The following is a 21,010-nucleotide window of genomic DNA, read 5'->3' on the forward strand; positions in this document are numbered from 1 at the left end:
TCAATCAGAAAAATTACTTGTAGCTTAGACAGCACCTTTCTTAGCTCCTCTAATAATGACTCTGTCCTTTGTTCTAGGCCCTGTCTAGTGCACTTGGGCCTCATTCCTTTATAATCATAACCTCTACTCTACCACCAATGGCTCTACTCCCAACATGTGTGTACTGATGGTCCTCTTCCCCACTTAATGCTGTATAATTGTTCAAACCTGGTAAATGCCACTCTTAGGATCATTGGTTACTATCCTCACTCTGTCTTTTATGACCTTGTCTAAATATGATCAGAGTCGGCAAACTTGGAAGGCTTCCACAGCCTTGGCAACTCATGACAAGAGCCTAGGATGGTTACTGGCGCCATAAACTAGAGTGTCAATTTGTTGGGTCAACAACAGGAGCCACTGTGCACTTGCTCCTCATGTGGGATCTCTGTCCTTAATGTGCTGTACATTGTGATTTAATGCTATAACTAGTACTCCAACAGTATGTTTCACTTTGTGTTTCTATGTGGGTGCAAACTGTTGAAATCTTTATACTAAATTGATCTTCTGTATATAAAGAGAATTGAAAATGAATCTTGATGCAAATGGAAGGGGAGAGGGAGCGGGAGAGGGGAGGGTTGCGGGTGGGAGGGAAGTTATGCGGGGGGGAAGCCATTGTAATCCATAAGCTGTACACTGGAAATTTATATTCATTAAATAAAAGTTAAAAAAAAAAAGAGTCATAAACTTGAGGCCAACATTTGCGGCACAGTGGGTTAAGTTTCTGCTTGTGAATCTGGCATCCCAAATGGGAATGCTAGTTCCAATCCTAGCTACTCAGTTTCCAATCCACCTTCTTTCCTAATGCACCTGGGACAGCAATGGAAGATAGCTTAAGTATTTGGACAATACTTTCCAAGCATGGGGTAGACCCAGATAGAGCCCCTGGCTCTTGGCTTTAGCCTGATCCAAATCTGGCTATCACTGCCTTCTGTGGAGTGCACCAGCAGAGAGAAGATCTCTCTGTCTCACTCTCTCTCTCTCTCTCTCTTGTGCATGCGCGCCTTCCCTCCCTCTCTCTGTCACTCTGCATTTCAAATAAATAAATAATAAATAAATCTTTAAGAACCATCATGAATGCATTGTTTGACTAAATGCCTAATTATTAAAAGAAGAGCATTTTAATTTATAAAGTAATATTTTCAAAAATGTATAATATTAATCCATACATTCACACAACATGATATATACATATTTAGATCTGTGTGTATTTGTGTATAAATGTATGTGCACATGTAACTTTAATGATGAGTTCACGGGCCGGCGCCGTGGCTTAACAGGCTAATCCTCTGCCTTGCGGTGCCGGCACACCGGGTTCTAGTCCCGGTTAGGTAGCCGAATTCTATCCCGGTTGCCCCTCTTCCAGGCCAGCTCTCTGCTATGGCCCGGGAAGGCAGTGGAGCATGGCCCAAATCCTTGGGCCCTGCACCCGCATGGGAGACCAGGAGAAGCACCTGGCTCCTGGCTTCGGATCAGCGAGATGCGCTGGCCGCAGGGGCCATTGGAGGGTGAACCAATGGCAAAAAGGAAGACCTTTCTCCCTGTCTCTCTCTCTCACTATCCACTCTGCCTGTCCAAAAAAAAAAAAAAAAAATTAAAAAAAATGATGATTTCACAATAGTGAACCTTTAATAATTTCAATTATGGTTTAACCTATTGTGTAGCTTGTAAGCACTTAAAAATTATCTAATCAAATGATATTAAATTATCACCTTTTCATTCTAGGAATATTATGAGTAGTAAAATGTTCCTGTTAATTCTTTTTCCCCCAGAAACCTTACATTTAAGGTGTACAAATTTCATATATTTCATAAAAACAACTTTAGAAACGTAGTGATGGTGATTCTTCTCGCTGTACCCACGTTCATTCTTGCACTTAAATTACTGCCAAAAATTGAAGATTCATTTCTAAGTGACAAGAGAAGCTAATACATTAATAAAGAAATACTATGTGATTTTTACAAAGAGATGTCATTTTAAAATCCATACATACACATTAAAACACATTCAAGTATTTTCTTTTTTTTAAAGATTTTACTTATTTTATTTGAGAGGTAGAGTTGCAGACAGAGGGAGAGAGACAGAGAGAAAGGTCTTCCATCCGTTGGTTCACTCCCCAATTGGCAGCAATGGCTGGAGCTGCACCGATCCAAAGCTAGGAGCCAGGTGCTCCTTCCTGGTCTCCCACATGGGTGCAGGGGACCAAGGACTTGGGCCATCTTCTATTGCTTTGCCAGGCCATAGCAGAGAGCTGGATTGGAAGAGGAGTAGCTGGGACTAGAACCAGTGCCCATATGGGATGCCGGAGCCACAGGTGGAGGATTAACCTACTGTCCACAGCACCGGCCCCTCAAGTATTTTCATTTAAAAGGACCGAATTATGTTACCCACTATTAGATTTTTTACAAATAGTTACATTTTTGCTGTGTAGAGTAGGTTTGATGGTAGAATATTTATAAATGAAATGTTAATTGACAGCCTTGTGGAAATACAGGCAAGAACTGGTGAGAAACGTCAGAGCTAAGGGCAGCTATTTGGAGTTATCTACATAGAGGTGATAGTAAAAGTTAAAAAAGCACTTTTCCCCAACTTCAAATTTGCTGAAATATCCTATGTGAGGATTATAATCTATTTGGTCTACTAGAAATTGAACTGCTTTCACTTATGCAAATCAAACAATCTGTGCCTTAAAATAATGTCAAGTATTTAGATCACTTTCAAGCCAACAGATAATTCATTTATGTTATTATTTTAATTTCATTTTCAAAGAATTCCCAGCGGTTTTTAAAATGTCCTGAGAAGTAAAAAACTGTATATACCAGAATATTAATTTCCAATCTTGAAAATCATAAAACGCTTATGCATTTTGGCATCAGATTATAAAACAAGAGTATAAAAGAAAGAGTATATGTTTCAGTACTGTATGTGTGTGTGAGAGTGAGCACGCAAACTAAATTGGTACATTAATGACCTTTTGCCCTACTGAGGAAAATTATTGTGTGAAAATTATCAAAATCCAAAGAGGGAAAATATAAAAGATAGAGTATCTATTAATTCATAATAATGCATAGAAAACAGAAAATATGACTGAATAAAAGGTAGAAGGATGATTGTAACTATTTTTAATTTTGATCTAGCCATCTAAACAACTTTTCACCTCAGTTCTTAAAAACCTTAACTAATACCTAGAACATACTGAAGTTTAGTATGTTTAGTATAAGGCAAACTTATATCAAAACACTAACAAGAATATTAACTACATTTAAGGATTTATCCTATATCCCCAACATACAAAATGTCATGCAGTTTTGCTACAGAACGAAGTAAAGGCTGACCTAATTTTAAGATCACTTTCATGAGTCAATAATCTCCCAGTTTATTTATGACAGGATACTTGTGATGCCAAATATAATTTATTTACATTATCTAAGAGAAAAATTCTGAAACACAATTCTAGGATTGGAAGTCCCCAGATCTCTTTCAGGGTCCGCCTGGTGAAAAAGAACCAAGACCCATTCAAGCACACACAATTCAGGAGGTCTGCCTGCCAGCAATAAAGGCCGAAATTGGATACTTGGTGAGATTAATTACCTAGATAGGGGTTGATAATGCAAGTCAAATGGGAATGTAATTAAAGTGCACCTTCCATGAAAATTATTCATTGCTGATGGATCAGGTGACAGATAAATCAAAAGGCATTTTTTAAAAGCCTACAGGTTAACTTGAAGCAGGTCTTTCCTCTTTTTAAAAACTCTGTAATTGCAGGTGTGGAACTAACGCTTGCTGTTCTATCCTCATCATGATACCATAAGACAAAAAAAAAAAAAAAAAAGGTAGATTGTAATGTAACCTATTAGAAACAGAAGCCAATAGAAAAACCATTAGAATCATAGTAACAAACAAAAAGCCAGCTAGACTGGAACCAGTTGGTTGGCAGCTTTCAGAAGAGACTATCTCTCTATGCTCATGCTTTAATGGGGATCGCAACCATAATAGAAGGCAAGTGATGAATTAATAAGTTGACTAGTCCCCAGGGTGCAATTCTTACAGATGAAAGGCATGCTGGGGTAATCAAACAGAGTTATAAATTAGATGAATCAAATGGCACAAGAAGTATTTTACATCATTATTATTAAATAAAGTCTTCCTGGATGTGCTGTTAATTCTTTACTGTCAATACATTTATTTACAGTCTAAGAACAATAAAAAACAATGTTTTATAATAACTGCAGGGTAATTTCAGTTACCCAGAGGGATACTAAATCTAATTTCTATGTGGAGTTCTTTTACATATGTTTATTGTACACCCAAGAGCAGATAGATGAGACAAAATGTCCAATTAGTGATAGTTATTGGAAAATATGGTTTAACATGTTACTCATTTGCCTGCTCTAACTAATGAATGCATCTTATTTTTACTGACCTGCATAAAGAAAATGCATAACAGTTTTCTTGTCTACAAGAACAAATGCTGAAGAAAAAAACCATATCATCTGGTAGATGGCATATAGAATTCACAAAAAATATAATTATTATCAGAAAAATAATAATCTTACCATGAAGACCAAGATATTTTTGTATTTCTGAAAACTGCAATGTTGATTTACTGTTATAAAACTCAAATAATTGTGACTTTCACAAAAAATGTATTTTTTTTCAATTTAACTTGAAAAAAGAACAAAAGTGGAATTCAAATTCCAGCAACAAAAACTATTCCAGAACCACAGGAAAATCCTTTCAATTAAGAGATAATCAATATAATAAAAACCAATTTTTCACTATCACATGTGGGAAATTAAAGAGCTAATTATAAATGTTTTGACCTAGTACTAATAGAGACATTTCTAAAATTATCTTAAATAAACATTAATTTTGCATAGCGGTTATTTCCACATGGTCAAAACTCTGGAAGTAATAAGAAAATTCATTGGCAAACAAACAATGCAGATGTTAGATATGTAAATTTGATGCACAGGGTTTGTGTTTGAAGTGCTATAAATAAAGTATAAAATACACCTGTCAGAATTATGTGTTTATAGTTCTCCATTCCTAAAGGTTACAGATTCAAATTGAAAAAAGGCATCACAAACACCCAATGACTTTTATCAGTAGACACTGCTCTTTACGTTCCCTGCAGGTTCCAGTTAGTAACTTAATCCCAACCAAACTATAAAGTAAACTGCTCATGATTTGTCAGATTAGCTGAAGCTTGTCCAGAAAAATGCTCTGAAAAAAGAGTCACCAGGATACTATAATTACAATCCATTCATCCATTTCATCCCTGGTTTGAAGAAAATAATGAAACATCAAAGTAGTCAGGCAGCAGAAGAAAGGGGGTCAGGTAGTATCTTTTCAAACATAACACCAGCATTTAATGCAGCAGGTGCACCAGCAGTGAGTTACAAATTCTATGAATATCCAGGATTTCTTTAAATAGCACCATAGCTTTCTGTTGTTTGTGTAACTTTTAAATGTAAAGGAAATTTGACTAAAAATAAAAGGTAAAATTTACTAGTATAAATACTAAAAGCAGCAAGAATGAAAATACTAAACATTTTTTATAGTTGAATGTATGACATGGGACATAACTTAAATCATCTTAGAAAAACATGAAGGAAAACTAGGAAGAGAAAATATATGAAAATAGAAAAAATGATATTAGCTATATAACTATATATAAATATATATATTGTGAATATTTATATAAAATATTTAATAGTCATATAAAACATTTTATATAACTATTCACATAGTTATATATGTATATTTATATACAAAAAATGAAATATGGGTTCACAGATGGTGAGTTAACTGGTAACACACCTGGTATATAAGATGTGTGTAACCATTTAGTTTTATGGTATTTACTATTAAGAAAGATAATATAGTAGAGGGAGATATGTTATAAATGCATAGTTTACCCTTATAGAGTTAACATCTTTCCATTTATGACCTCTATTTCTGAGCTTATTGGATTCTGAGCAATGAAATTTATATGTGGCTAAATTTGGGTACTTGGTGATGTCAGGGATGTGAGAAAACAGGATGAGATAGCAAAACAAGGAGAAAACAAGGTTAGTATAATGTATTAGAAAAGAACAAAGGCAGTATCTTTTCTCTGAACAATATTCAGACTCATTCTCTGTCTTAGAGTCTTTAGCAGTCTGATAAATGTTGTATGAAATCAGCATAAAAATAATCTATTACAATTCAGTTCAGCCAACATTGAGCACTTACACTACATATTCCATAGTGTTAGGCTATGTTTTTAACCATGGAAAATGTGATTATAATATTTTCTGCCTCAGGTGGTCTAGCAAAACTGTTTTTCTCATGGCTCCAAATTTCTCATCCAATGGACTTTCTTCTATCTTCATTCTATTGACCTCTTGTGACATTTGATTCTATGATACACTGGCTCAGAAAATTTCCCTTCCTTTGATTACTGTGATAAGTCCTTATCCAACTGGCCTGGTCACAACTTTTTAGTCTTTTTCATGTGCTTTTGCTACCCTGCCAGTCCCTAATTGTTGGCATTCTCAAATACTTTCTGTAAAATTTTAAATTACAGTTCCAACTCCTTTCCCAGGAATTCTCCATCCATAGGCTTATGATTCCTGAATCAATAACATTTAAGTTCTGTCTCCTAATGTCAATCTCTAAGGAATGTATATGTGCTCATAAAATATATGAAGTCAAAATACATATCGTTATCACTATACATGTCTGAACATAAATATACCATGAAATAATGAGAATTAAAGGATGTTGTGAGAGTGTTAACAACATCTGAATAATGCAATATTGATATGATTTAACTAGAAATGTTTTGTCCATAATTGCCATTATGAATTCTAAACTCATACTATGTTCTGTTTCTTTGTATATGCTGAAGTTAATAAACATTATTAAAATTTTTGATACTAATTATCTGATGTCAACATACTATGGATAATTAAGAACTGCATGCTTTAAATTTATGTTAATTGGTGTACATCAATCTCCTTCTGTAGTCCTTTTGTCTTAAACAAAGTGAGCACCCAGAGGCCTTTATGTGCATCTCTGTCATATGCTATATCACAGAATATACATCATCTATTTTGCCTTGTCCCTGATTAATTTTGTTGGGTTACAGCAATCATCATTCCCTTTGTGACTGACCTCTTTGTAAATGAAGTCCAGGAAATTTGGAACAAAAAATCCCCCCAGTTCTTACCTCTTAATTGATCTTTCTTTATTCATTGCTTATGATAGTAAAAAGAGAATCCAAATCATGAAAATAGTTTAAACAAATAACAATCAGGCTTTTGCCACTGCAATAGACAGATCTGAAAAGCAAGATCTTGATAGTGTTCTCTCCTCTACCCTATTACTTGGATCAGTTGGTTAAAACTGTTAATGATCCTCGTGGATCAATGTCTTTCCTTGTAGCTCTAATTTACTGCATTTGTAGATTAGTACAGATGTTTTTTTGGATGGCTCTGCATCATTCCACCAGATTGCTTGTCTGAATCAAATTTGCTTCAATTCATCACCAACAAAGCAAAGAATACAATGATCACATTCACCCTCTCTTACGCTGGTACTGCACACAGAACAGCAACTAAATGCTAATCAATGAAAATACTATCTCCTGCCTTTTTCAAAGCTATCTCCCTCAGCTGATTCAGCAACTGAAGTGATGCATATGGTTGAGGTAGCCAAGAGTAGGAAATGAAATGGGAGTAGGGAACCAATAAATATGTACTTCAAAGTTACATACCCAAATTTTTATCATCATCATAATCTTCACCACTAATTCACATTGTATGTATTTATACAGCCATGAAAAACAGATGAAATATACCATTCACTAACTTTTCATTCTCTGAAACGCAGCTTATTGATTTCTTGCTTTTAAATGAAATGTTCCTGAAACTGGAGTTGTCTCCACGATCCTATTGCTTTGATATCACTTAGGCAAATAGGCAGGATAACCAGTTATAATTCAACTAATGACTCACATACCAAAATCTGTTTTTACAGTAGAAGAACATCATACTTCAGGTAAATGGCTTCTATTAATGAAGAATAAACAAAAAAAAAACACTTCTTGGTTCAATTCTTATTGAAAACCTTTTATATATGTGTTGCTTTATGATCTTAACAAAGTAATCCTGCTATGTAACATACTTGGTATCCTTGTGATTTATAATTATTTAGTACCTCCAGAAAGAGACTGGGTTCAACATACAGTATATTGACCTAAGGAAGGTTTTACTTGAAAAAAAATTGAAAATTTTATTTAAGACTCTACTGTTAACTTATTTTTGTATTGTTCCCCATAAAATAAAAGAACAGGTTGTATTATTAGTCACATTTTGGCTAAAATAGATTTCCTATATCTCACTAGAACAAATTTCTTTACTTTAACGTAGTTATTTCTTGGAAAATATATGTGAGTGGATGCATTGTCAGCTCACTGCAATTTTTCCTGATAAACTGACACCAGCAAAATGAAGGCTCTTCTGTCACACACTTGTTTAGTAAGAATTACCACCAGCACAATAATCTTATGGGCCATCCTATTTTTTTAAGAAAAGGCTGAAATATAGCAACTTAAAAGTTTAAGTCTCCAGATAACAGAGATTTAAAAACTTTTTCTCAAGAAAATCCTGAAACAGCACTCACTTCTTAATGATGTACAGATTACTAAATTGAAATTGTCAAGAATGTGACAAACTTGCTCAAGTTTGAAAACTCAGAAACAAAATTAACTGACTTTGCATTGAAGGTTTTCCAACCATTAACGTTGCAACTTCTAAAACTTGTTAGATAATGTATTGGCTCTGTTAAAACAACAGCAAGAAATCTTTCCTGGTTAGGAAAAGGAAACACTACTCTTGTTCATTACAAAACAAATTCAGTAGTATTTTGAGGAGGAATAATTGCAAATAATCATAAAAGTTCCACAACTCCAACTCCTTGCTCCATACACAAAAGTGTACATGCCACCTTAGTTGTCCCATACATATGGAAAATAAATACCAACCTTCGAAATAACAGGATGAGAATAAATTACTTTCGTGATGAGGAGTTATATTAATTGGTATGGGTAACTTAAAAAAAAAAAAAAACACAGACTAGGTGGCTTAAAAAATTTATTTCTCACAATTCTGGAGGCTAAAATTCGTAAATCAAGATGCAACAAGGTTTAGTTTCTGGCTAGGCCTCTTCTGGCTTGCAGCTGACTGCCTGTTCACTGTGTATTCACATGGCCTTTTTTCAATATGTGTGTAGGAAGATAGAGGAGGGGGAGAGAGAGCAGCTTTCTGTTGTTTCTTCTTACAAGGTCACTAATCCTATCAGACCAAAGCCCCATCCATATGCCTTAATTTAACCTTATTTACATTTTTATAGGCCTTATCCTCTTCCCATCTGGCTCTCTGCTATGGCCTGGGATAGCAGTGGAAGATGGCCCGAGTCCTCAGGCCCATGCATCTGCTTAGGAGACCCAGAAGAAGCTCCTGGCTCCTGCCTTCGGATCGGCAAAGCTCCGGCCATTGTAGCCATCTGGGGAGTGAACCAGAGGATGGAAGACCTTTCTTTCTGTCTCTACCTCTCTCTGTAACTCTGTCTTTCAAATAAATAAAGCTTTAAAAAAAAAAGTATTTAATAGCACTCTGGCCTCAGAATGAGCCTTTAAGGCATTTGGATCTGGCTGAAGAGCCCATGAGAGTATTGTAGGCATGGAAAGCCAAGACACCCTGGAAAAAAAAAAACCTAAATGAAAGATGTCTGCAAGTGAGATCCCAGTGGAAAGAACGGGGCCATCAAAGAAGGAGGTACCTTTCTCTGAAGGGAGGAGAGAACTTCCACTTTTACTAAGACCCTGTCAGAATAAGATCGAAGTCGGCGAACCCTAAAGGCTTCCATAGCCTTGGCAACTCATGACTAGAGCCTAGGGAGATTACTGACACCATAAACAAGAGTGTCAAATTGTTAAATCAACAACAGGAGTCACTGTGTACTTACATCTCATGTGGGATCTGTCCTTAATGTGGTGTCCAATGTGAAGTAATGCTATAACTAGTACTGAAACAGTATTTTTACACTTTGTGTTTCTGTGTGGGTGCAAACTGATGAAATCTTTATTAGCATATACTGAATCGATCTTCTGTATATAAAGACAATTGAAAATGAAAAAAAAAAACTTGGTTTTAAATTGGAAATTGCATAGAAAATCAATCAACTTTTTTCAATGAAATAATTTTTAATTTTTTGCATTTATATCTTTTATAAATTAATGGTAAAACAGTTACATTTTGTTTCACTCTGTGGAAATTGCCTCATTTAGTATTACCTTATATGATCAGTAAATGTTTCTGAGCAAGAAATATATTTTCACAATATTGTACCCCTTTAAAATAAAATTAGTCTTTTAAATTACTATTAAATATAAAACATGCAAATTTAAATGGAATTTATTTTATTTAAAGTAAGCATTTTAAAATCATTTAAAAGAGATGACTTATGTTATTTTATGAGAAAAACCAGTCAGTTGAGTTCCATTAATTCATGTCAGTAAAGCTATTTCTGGCAAATAAAGGAAATGATTTTTGGTGCTGTCTCTTTGGTATAATTTTGCTTATGTATAATGTCTTATGGCTCCATGGTTTTATTTCATTTGGAGCATTATAAAAACATTACAAATCAAAGAAAAGAGAATACTAAAGCAAACCTTTAGTTTAAGAATTTAGACCTTTGCAATTAAAAACATAGGGAAATTAGTCAAATTAAGAATACAGGACTACTTTTAAAGTTTCTTGAAGAAGGGCAGTAAAATTGTACCCAGAAGGCAAATAATGTACTTAACAATGCTGTCCCCTGAGATTATATGTTACTAATAGACTCAGGAAATACACTTATGGGAATGTCTCTTTCTCAGTGAACAGTTCTAAACACTGACCACTGAATCAATCTGCAAATTCCCATTTAATGGATTATATAGCTGAATTCTTAAAGATATTAGTCTATGGTAAGATCACATAACCACTCATGATAATTTTTTTTAATGTTAAAGGTTTATTACGAACTAGATTCACCTGGTAAATTAAAAAATATATATACTTTTTTTAATTTCATAAATGTGAATTTACAAAGTGCAACTTTTGTATTGTTGTGGCTTCCCCTCCCCCCAAACCTCCCTCCCTCCTGTGGCCCTCCCCTCTCCCTCTCCCATCCCGCCCTTTATCGAGTTTCATTTTCAATTACCTTCATATACTGAAGATCAACTTAGTATATACTAAGCAAGGATTTCAACAGGCTGCATTCACACAACCACACAAGGTATAGGATATTGTTCAACTAGTAGTGTTTTTAAGTTCCTTAGTAAAACACATTAAGGACAGAGATCCTACATGGGGAGCATGTATCCAGTGACTCCAGTTGTTAACAATTGGCACTCTTATTTATGACGTCAGCAATCACCAGAGACTCTTGCTATGAGCTGTCTAGGCTATGGAAGCCCCTTGAGTTCACCGACTCTGAACTTGTTTAGTCAAGGCTGTGTCACAGTGGAGGTTCCTTCCTCCCTTCAGAGAAAGGCGCCTCTCTCCTTGATGGCCTGTTCCTTCTGCTGGGGTCTTGTTCACCAGGGTCTTTCATTTAGATTGTTTTTTGCCACTGTGTCATGGCTTTCCATGCCTGTGAGACTCTCATGGACCTTTTAGCCAGATCCGAATGTCCCAAGGGTTGATTCTGAGGCAGGACCACTCATGATAATTCTGAGGTAAGTGTTTACTTGAAATACTCTGGGTGCCTACAATGTAATCTACTGTGTGACCTTTATAATGTTACACAAACTAACTTAATTTTTTAGTTGTAAAATGAGATCAATCTTACCAACTTTACAAATTTATTTCAATTTTAATGATATAATCATGTGTGTTATAGAAAACATTTGTTCATATACAACAAACTTGATGGCATGAGGAAAATTTTTTCTTTTTAAAAGACTCAACAAAATGTCTGAAATGCTTTAAGATATCTCAACATCATAATGACAGATTTTTCTGATGCTTTATATTTTAAAAAATGTCATCTTCATATATTTTCTCTGCTAGAATTAAGACTAGTAGGAGAGATTGTTTGTTTGTTTTCAAATGAACTATTATATTTATTATCTCAATTTAAACCAGGGTCAATTATGCCACTTGCCTACTTAAAAACATCCTGGTTTCCCCCCACTGTCTTTCAGAAAGGTCTATTTTCCCACAAATTAATGTTCCCATTATTCTTTCCCTAAAATTTGCATTCACCCATGTTATGCTCTCTTCTCTAAACAAGCCCTGAAGTTTGCCCATCTTCATGATTTAACTATCTTTACAGAATATTTTGATAGGTTTCCAGCAATCCCTTTGGTAAAGGACTGAAGAAGTTATTTCCCCAACTGCTCAGACAGCTATCAGGAAACACACCTTAATTCCCTGTTACCTTTGGAATTTACTTGTCTGAAAATTAACACCCTGCTCCTTCTTAGGAAACCTATAGCCAACGTCTGGACAACACAGAAGTATAAAACACTCAACTCAGGACGACTAGCAAGTACCTTATAGATAGAGAGTCCCCATGGAGTTGGCTGCAGAGTTCAGTGAGCACGCATCACAACTCAACTTCCCCTCTGCTCAGAACTGTTTCCTTCTCTTTTCTGGGGGTGTTGATGCAGGGTGCACACTGCAATAAAACTCAGGCATACTAATCTGCATCAAAATGTTTGCTTACTGGAGCCAAACTTGGGAAACAATCCATACCCTTTTTCAGGAGGCTTCAGTATCACTTTAATTCCTTCCTAATGCTTTTCAGAGCTCTAAATTATCAATCTCATTAAAAATTAAAAATTCACATATTACTCAGCTACTAACAATCTGCAGCAAATAATACACTGTGCAGTGGTATAGTTTGTGTTGTATTCTTACTTTGTCCATTTATTTATGGATGAAACATGACATGTTAGAGGCTTATGTCTCTAAAGTTCATGGTCTCCTAGGGAGATTATGTGAGTCCAAAGAAGTGAGTTGTTTCAACTTTGACACTCTTTTATTCCAATTTTACATTTTAAAAGTACTGGGGGACATTGTAAGAGTCCATTAAATAGTAATCATTATTTTGTTATTATCTGTACTTTAACACATGCTTTTTTATTCTATCATATGTAACTGGTGTCAAACTATAAGCTCCATTTTAATAATTCATGGAGTCAAATACAATTTCAGGAGAAAATTCAAATTTGTTGAAGTGATTTGTCCAAAATCATGGAATTATGCTACTTAATATCAAATCATATGTTTTTTCCATTAAGGTTACAATGCTTTGACTCTTGTATAATCATTCAATTTTTCTGTGTATGACTAGTTTTCCCATTGGCTTAGTTCTACAATACCCTTTTATACACTAGCATGTGGAATGAACTGTGTTAGATGGTAGTCACACAGAAAAACATGTCACCATTCCTGATCTGAAAGATGATTGCTATACCACCTAAGTTCCTTTCGGAAGAGAACATATATTACAATTTTGAATTGCCTCTTCTAACAAAAATGAAATTGTTTTTAATTACATAAATAATCCCAGAGTGAATGATGGTATTCCAGAAAGAGATAATTTTTCAGTGATCTGTTTTTCATAACTTTCATACTCCCACAGACTATTTTTGTGCCATCATAATTGGTCTGTGGAAAGATGTAGCAGCAATCACAAAGTTTTAAATGAGGAAGAATGGTGATCTTTTTGAGGGCCTAGAGTCCATCTGGCAAAACTATATAGATTGAGTTTTTTTCTCCTGTAAAACTCCACTTTTTTTCCACAGACAAAATGAATCTTTTTTTTTTTCAAAGTTTTGTAGCTAATGCTGTATCCTATGGTTAAATGGGTAACTATATATATATATATATATATATATATATATATATCTGATATACTGTGTGCTCCTCATAAATAGAGAACTATCAGTTACCTTCTCATCCTTAGCATCCCCCAGTGTTCCTGACACATGGTAGATACTTAGTACAGCTGGCTAAGTTAATATTTACAAAGTAGCATTTAAATAGTCGGAGTTTAAGAGCAGATAATGACCTGTTAAGACTGTATTTGCTCAACAGAATCTTCGAATGTTAGGAAGAGTAAGAATCAACACAACATAAGCCAAACACATATTCTTCCCATCACTTATATATGCGTTTTCAGAAATTTCATGAAAATGCATACTATGAGAATTATTCATGGATTTCAACTTGCTTATGCATCAAAATTATCTTTTAATTTCATTTTTCATGAAATTTATAGGTATTATTGTACTTAAAAATATCTCCAATATCCAGAAGCCTGATCTCTGTGACATCAAGAGTATAATTTCTAATAAAAATAAGTTGGCTTGGATATGTCATATGTTCCTAATAAATAAATATGAAATTATATAAACATGAATTCAAATACAATGCTTCTCTAAATAAGTCACATCATAGGTAGAATTACAGTCTTAAATAAAAATCTCAGTCTTGAGATAATTGCTGACCAGACAATGGTCATTTTCTACAGACTGAACAAAACTAATCTCTTCCTCTCCCAATGTTGTAATATAATTGCCAATTCTGCATAGACATTATTTCCTATCACATTGCAAGAAATAAAGATTTTGGTATATTTTGCCTTGACACATTCTCAAAGAGTTACATAAAAAGAGAACTAATCAGCATTTTTTTTTTTTTTTTGGACAGGCAGAGTGGATAGTGAGAGAGAGAGAGACAGACAGAAAGGTCTTCCTTTTTGCCATTGGTTCACCCTCCAATGGCCGCTGCAGCCAGTGCATCTCGCTGATCCGAAGCCAGGAGCCAGGTGCTTCTCCTGGTCTCCCATGCGGGTGCAGAGCCCAAGCACTTGGGCCATCCTCCATTGCCTTCCCGGGCCATAGCAGAGAGCTGGCCTTGAAGAGGGGCAACTGGGATAGAATCCGGCGCCCCAACCGGGACTAGAACCCGGTGTGCCTGCGCCGCAAGGCAGAGGATTAGCCTGTTAAGCCATGGTGCCGGTATCAGCATTCATTTTTCTAAGCCCTGCAACAGGCTTCTTATGAGAATAGAATTTTTAAAGTTTTCTCTAATACTATTTCATTTAATAAAGGAATATTTTTATTTTCTCCTCATTTTATTCCATGACAACCCAAGAGTATGCCCCTCATCAGGACAGATCATGTTCTGAAAGTCAAATTCTTTACCCTCAATGCTGCTACTCGTCTCTGAGCAAGGGACAGACAGTGTCCAGTGCACTTCCTCTCACACAAACACTGGTATGCGGTCATGAGCTACACATTGCAAGCATAACAGAAAAACAACTAGAAGTGTACATACAACCTTTCCAGCAGTACCTGATTGTTTTCCATCCTGACTCTCCTGTTTTCACAAAAACATACAAATTCTTTGAATACACTTTTTTATACTAAGACATGCACAGATTGTTTATGAATGGGACCATCAACCAAATATCCAGGTGGAAATTCATTATTCAAGTGATTGCAACATAAAATAGGTGGGTAGTGATGGCATCTGACTAGTGGACAATGAGAATTTCAAGAATTATGCAGATTTCTTTTGGATGGTCATAAGCTCAGACAACTAATTTGAAGCTGCAAATTCCTCCCTACCTTTAGAAAGAGCTGGTTATGGGGGGAAATGTGAATACAAAATGTAATTGAAAAATAATCACAGACACATTTCAAGTTTCCTCTGTTGAAAATAAAACTTTAGCAGTCTAAACAATAAATGACATTTTTTTTTCTTTTTGAAAGGAGAAAAAGCTGACCATAAATTAACGTGTTTTTTTGCATTTGATATGTAGTAGAGAATAGGCTGAAAGGTCAGGACTAGATTGGCCAAACCTGGAAGCTCAAAATTTAATTCTCGAGGTCTCCCATATGCACAGCAGGAATCCCACAACCTGACCCATCACTGCTGCCTTACAAGTCTGCATTCTTGGAATAAATGTGTTATATTTTTTATTGTATTAAAAATTACATGCCATAAAACTCAATCATTTATAAGTACACAAATCAATTCATAAGTTTTAAGACTTGTGCAACCATTACAATTTAATTTTTTCATATTTACAATACTCACTCCCTTAAAAAAGAAAACAAAAGATGCATTTCTTCTTAGAAGACAATGAATATTCAGTATTGTTTTATGTAAATATTGTGAGATAACTGATTCAGTAATTTATGAAAAATTTATGACCTATTTAGCCCATGTACTAATAACCTTAAAAATTAAGCAATACACATTTAAAGAACAAGAAAATAGACTCCTAAACTGGCTAATATGTCATTCTACTTATGGTATTAGTTTAACATCTGCAGGTTGTACTAAAAAATAAAGAAAAATGTCATTTGTTGATATCGGTAGCATAAAAAAAGATATTCTAGCTAAGTAGACCTAAGAGTTTATATAAATTCTATCAGTTCTAATGTTAAAAATCATAAAATGTAAATTTTTAAAACCCATTTTCTATAATTATGATGACAAATTTCAACACATTAAAGTGTCTAATGATAATGACATTTAATAAGAAGACTAGGAGTATAAATATTGCTAATAAAATCAGTAAGTTCAAATATCAGTTTAAAAACTAGCTATTTTTTGTGTAATTATTGAAGATTTAAATTTCTATGCTTTGCTTTACAAATCTGATTTTACATAGAAAATCTTATTTGAAATAGTCTTTTAAATAAACATCAGAAAGAAACCTTTAAAATAAGAACTCACTAATCTGTCCAAAATGGCAAGCATGAGACCATATGCATAGCTTGCATTATGCAAATTTAATTTAAGTAGGTAACATTTGTTAAAATTGTATGGAAATGAAAAATAGATTAGGCTGTGCCCAGAAATTTGGGGCAATATAGGTTGGTTTAAGGTAGTCAACCAAAGAGCAATAGAAGTTATTCTAAGCCTATTACAGTGCTCACAAAACTTGGTACTATAGTGTTGGTCCAATTTCACTAATGATGCTAATACAGCGCTTGGCTATGTCTACAACATAGCATCTTCCTTGAGCAGTAAAAAATTTTTGGAAGGTTGAGAAAAGTCTAAATTTTTGAAACTTCCTTCAGTAATATGATTTTTCTGATGGTTTAGAAAGTTTACAATTTCTGAAACTCTCTCCCAATTTGTATTTTCCAAAATACACTTAGCACGACAAAGAAGAGCAGAGGAAGTCATATCAAATGCCAGTATGAAAATAAATGAAAAGTGCTTTTAGACTAAGCTAAAAGTTCAAAATTATCATAGTTGTGCCATTTCTTATGAAGTGTACCAAGTATTTATTCCAATTTTATGGACATTAATATAATCACAAGTCTACTAATGAATTTCAAATTCCCTCATGCAATTTAAATGCCAACTTGTAATACATATATTACAAAGATTATATTCTATGTAGCAAAAAATTAATTAACATTAAATGAAGCAGTATAGTCAACTTTTTCAATATTCCTAATTATCAGCTAGATTATGAACATGAGCACATCACACAAAAATGGTAAAAATATGAAAAATATACTACACCACATTTGGCCAACATTTTTACTCTCTTCCTTGTCTATATCTTTCAACACAATTGTTTATTTTAAAGTAGTTGTAACTGGCTTGTAATTTATTCCTTTATTTCTCATGCCAGATCTTTGGAGATGTTAGTGAATATAATAATACTCCATTAGGCAATGGGAAAACCAACAAGGAAAAGTTAAAAGTGTACATAATCACCAAGAAGGAAAAACCAAGCTCTGTGTAGCATAACTAAACATGCAAACTGTCCAAACAGACACTTCACTTGCATGATCACATCATTCATTCAGTGAAGGCAAACACAAAACGTACCTGCTTGACCAGTGGTGATACTGACGGCAGCAAAGAGCCTCTGGGATCGGCTTAAGTCAGAAACTCCATTTACAGCTTCAACTTCAAAAGTATAATTAGCATGGGCTAGCAGGTCCATGACTGTGACATAGTTATCCTCTAATCCAGTCTGCTGGGGCATGTATCCAATGTTACTCCCACAGGGAACACATTCACCCTGTTCCCAACTGCATCTTTTACATAAAATTCTATAGGTGACATCGTTTCTTCCCCCATTGTCTGCAGGAGGACTCCATTCCAAACTTACTGTAGTTTGGTTGATGTTAAAAATGAGGTTCTGTGGTGCAGATGGAGGCCCTTTGGAAACCAAAAATAGAGAAATAAACAAAAGTAGAAAAATATCTTCACAAAACAAATGAATAAAATGATCTGTGTGGAGCACTAAGCTAGTGGCTCAATTACCAAAGAGAAAACTAGCTGAAATGCTTTCTTTCACATAAACATTTCATTACCTTTACTAGAAAAGCCGTATAAAAGCCTCCTTGAATTCACTTGGCAAAAGACTTTATTTATTTTCCATGTAATATGTCAAAATGAAAACAGGATAACAACTGTCTTTGTACTTTTGCCACAGTCTTTAGCTATTTTTCTTCCAAGCAATTAAAAAAGAACGGTTAATACACCTAAAAAAACAGTTGTGCAGTTGTTTAAAAATAGTTCTCCTTTCTACCATGTAACAGAGAATACATTTATTCATTCTTAATGTCCTCAAGAACAATTTACAGTAATGTCTGGAATTGGCTTTGCATTTAGTCTCAAAGATTCATTAATTGAAGTACCAAGATGTGACATTTGCTCTATTTAGTGATGGAATTTTAATTCAGAAAGCATTATTTTAATCACATTTCACATCCATGTTAGATTTTATTAAATTTTAATTTTATGATTTGTTAAATACATTTGGAAAATGTTAAAATTCATACACAAAATTGTAACTGAAGGTACCTATTTTATTTTGTTGTCATAACCTTATAAGTTTATGAAAAAATAAAACTATTTAATAATAAACAAGAATATTTGAATACATCTAGTTTAATGATGTTACAATAGTAAAGTGGGTAGAAGGATCTAAGAGTTCTTTACTCTGGTAGTATGAACTTACTTGTGCACGCAACATAAGGCGGGTCAGATGGAGCCCTATAATACCCATCTTCACATTCACATCTTGAGGAACCTTCTTTATCAGAAAAACTGTGAGTTGGACAACGAGAGCACTGAAGATCTTGTGAGGAAGATTTGTAGAACCCACGGCCACAAGCTGGGTATGAAAAAACAAAGTACGAATGGGAAGATGAGACAAAATAGCCTTTTTTCAAAAATTAGTAATACTAACAAATTAAATTTATTTTATAAAAAGCCCTTCATAATAAAATATTTCTCTTGTGTGTGTCAATAATCCAACTTAAAGAGTACATTTAAAACAAAATAATTTCTTTTAAAAATGATATAGCACACTTCCACACACGATTAGCATCATTTCAACTAATCACTAGCATAATTCACTTAGATAAAATCTTAGGACATTTATTTCAGATATTTAATTCCAATTTAACTTTGATTTCAACACAACTTGTTTGCAGCAGCATACTTCAAAGTTATCTTTTTGATCTAATATAAATTTAAAGTTTTATGTTTTAATTTGATTCATGTGTAAAAATATTTGTATAATTTTAATAATTAGACTAGTAATAATAGCATAAACATATGCTCCCAGATTTTCAGGAAACTTTAAAATATAATTTCAATTAATATAAGTTATAAGCAGGCCACCTCCCACTAAAGGAACATCTTCATTACTAAAAATAATGAAATCTTCTAAAACAGAGAGGACTGCCCCATCAGAAATAAGGGGAAAGCTGTCCACTGTAAATAGTTATTGCCTTGTTTCTCTTACGTTGAGAGAGGTTAAGTGTTCAGTCACATTAACACAGCCACATCTCTCAGCAATGAACTGACATATAAGTAGAATCTCTCATACCTTCTAATGAAAAAGTAATTCTAAGTCACTTAGATTTTGTTAGTAAATCAGGTAACCATACACCATCTAATACCAAAGAATATTTCATCTCTTTATTTTCAATTAGATTTTACCAAGTTAATTTATAACTATTCCAGTTATTTTTCAATTAATCAACAGTATTATATATTCAATATATTGAAAAATCTATGTATACTCACTGTTTATTAAATGTATATATATTTAAGTACTAGCTACATTTAAATTTAATAAGATTAACAAATCATATCAGCAAAGAAAAGCTAGAGAAGATTTTACACAAATTTTAGGATTAATTTATTATTTGCAGGTTTATTTAATATTCTGTATTTGAACATGATTCAGAAAATTAATTACATCTTCATTCTTGGGGAGTGAGAAGTGGGAATATACCTATCCTACTGAGAATGCCTTGGTCTCCAGAAAAAAATTGAATCATTCTTTATTTTGTTCATATGTTGAATATTTAATGCATAATTATGCTGTATTTCAGAGCACAAAATCACTTCTTGGACTTCAAGAATCTAAGACTGTTTTATGTAAGATATTTGATATATCTAAGAAACAATTAAAGGAATGTTAGATACCTGGCGATAGACAGACTGAAACCTGTACAGAAATACAACCCAGTCATTGTAAATATAGGATCCAATGTTGTCTCAGAAGTCACCCTGAGTTGACTTCTCAATTCATGCAAAACGAACACAGTCATAAACATGATAGTCAGAGAAGCAAAAAGCATCCTCACATGTTCTCAGCAATGGTTATTAGCAATGTAAAGTACACAGCAAAAACAAAGATTGATTGAAAAATAACAAAAATATGACACTTTAAAACATTTCTAAAGATATGATCTTGCCACATAGAAAAATGGCTAACTGGTAGCATGAATAATTTAGTTTAGATTTTTCACAATTAAAATCCTTTCTTTAAACTTTCAATACATCTTGCCTTATGTATAATGAAATTCAAATATCAGAGATAACATCCCATGAAACAGAGACAACACAATCTGCAGATTAAAGCATTGAGG

The 21,010-nt window shown here is 33.9% G+C and overlaps 1 protein-coding gene across 6 annotated transcripts in view; it reads right to left on the reverse strand.

Annotated features, from left to right (window-relative positions):
* Positions 1 to 21,010, reverse strand: part of EPHA7 (EPH receptor A7) — a 189,984-nt gene that overhangs the window by 111,052 nt on the left and 57,922 nt on the right. For all 6 annotated transcript variants that reach the window (XM_062187618.1, XM_062187617.1, XM_062187616.1 and 3 more), the window contains exons 4-5: positions 19,084 to 19,239; positions 17,943 to 18,278 (exon numbers count right to left, since the gene is read on the reverse strand). In XM_062187618.1, coding sequence (XP_062043602.1) covers positions 17,943 to 18,278; positions 19,084 to 19,239 — 492 coding nt within the window. The remainder of the gene's footprint in view (positions 1 to 17,942; positions 18,279 to 19,083; positions 19,240 to 21,010) is intronic.

The sequence above is a fragment of the Lepus europaeus genome, chromosome 3 (genome assembly GCF_033115175.1).
Source record: "Lepus europaeus isolate LE1 chromosome 3, mLepTim1.pri, whole genome shotgun sequence".
NCBI lineage: Eukaryota > Metazoa > Chordata > Mammalia > Lagomorpha > Leporidae > Lepus > Lepus europaeus.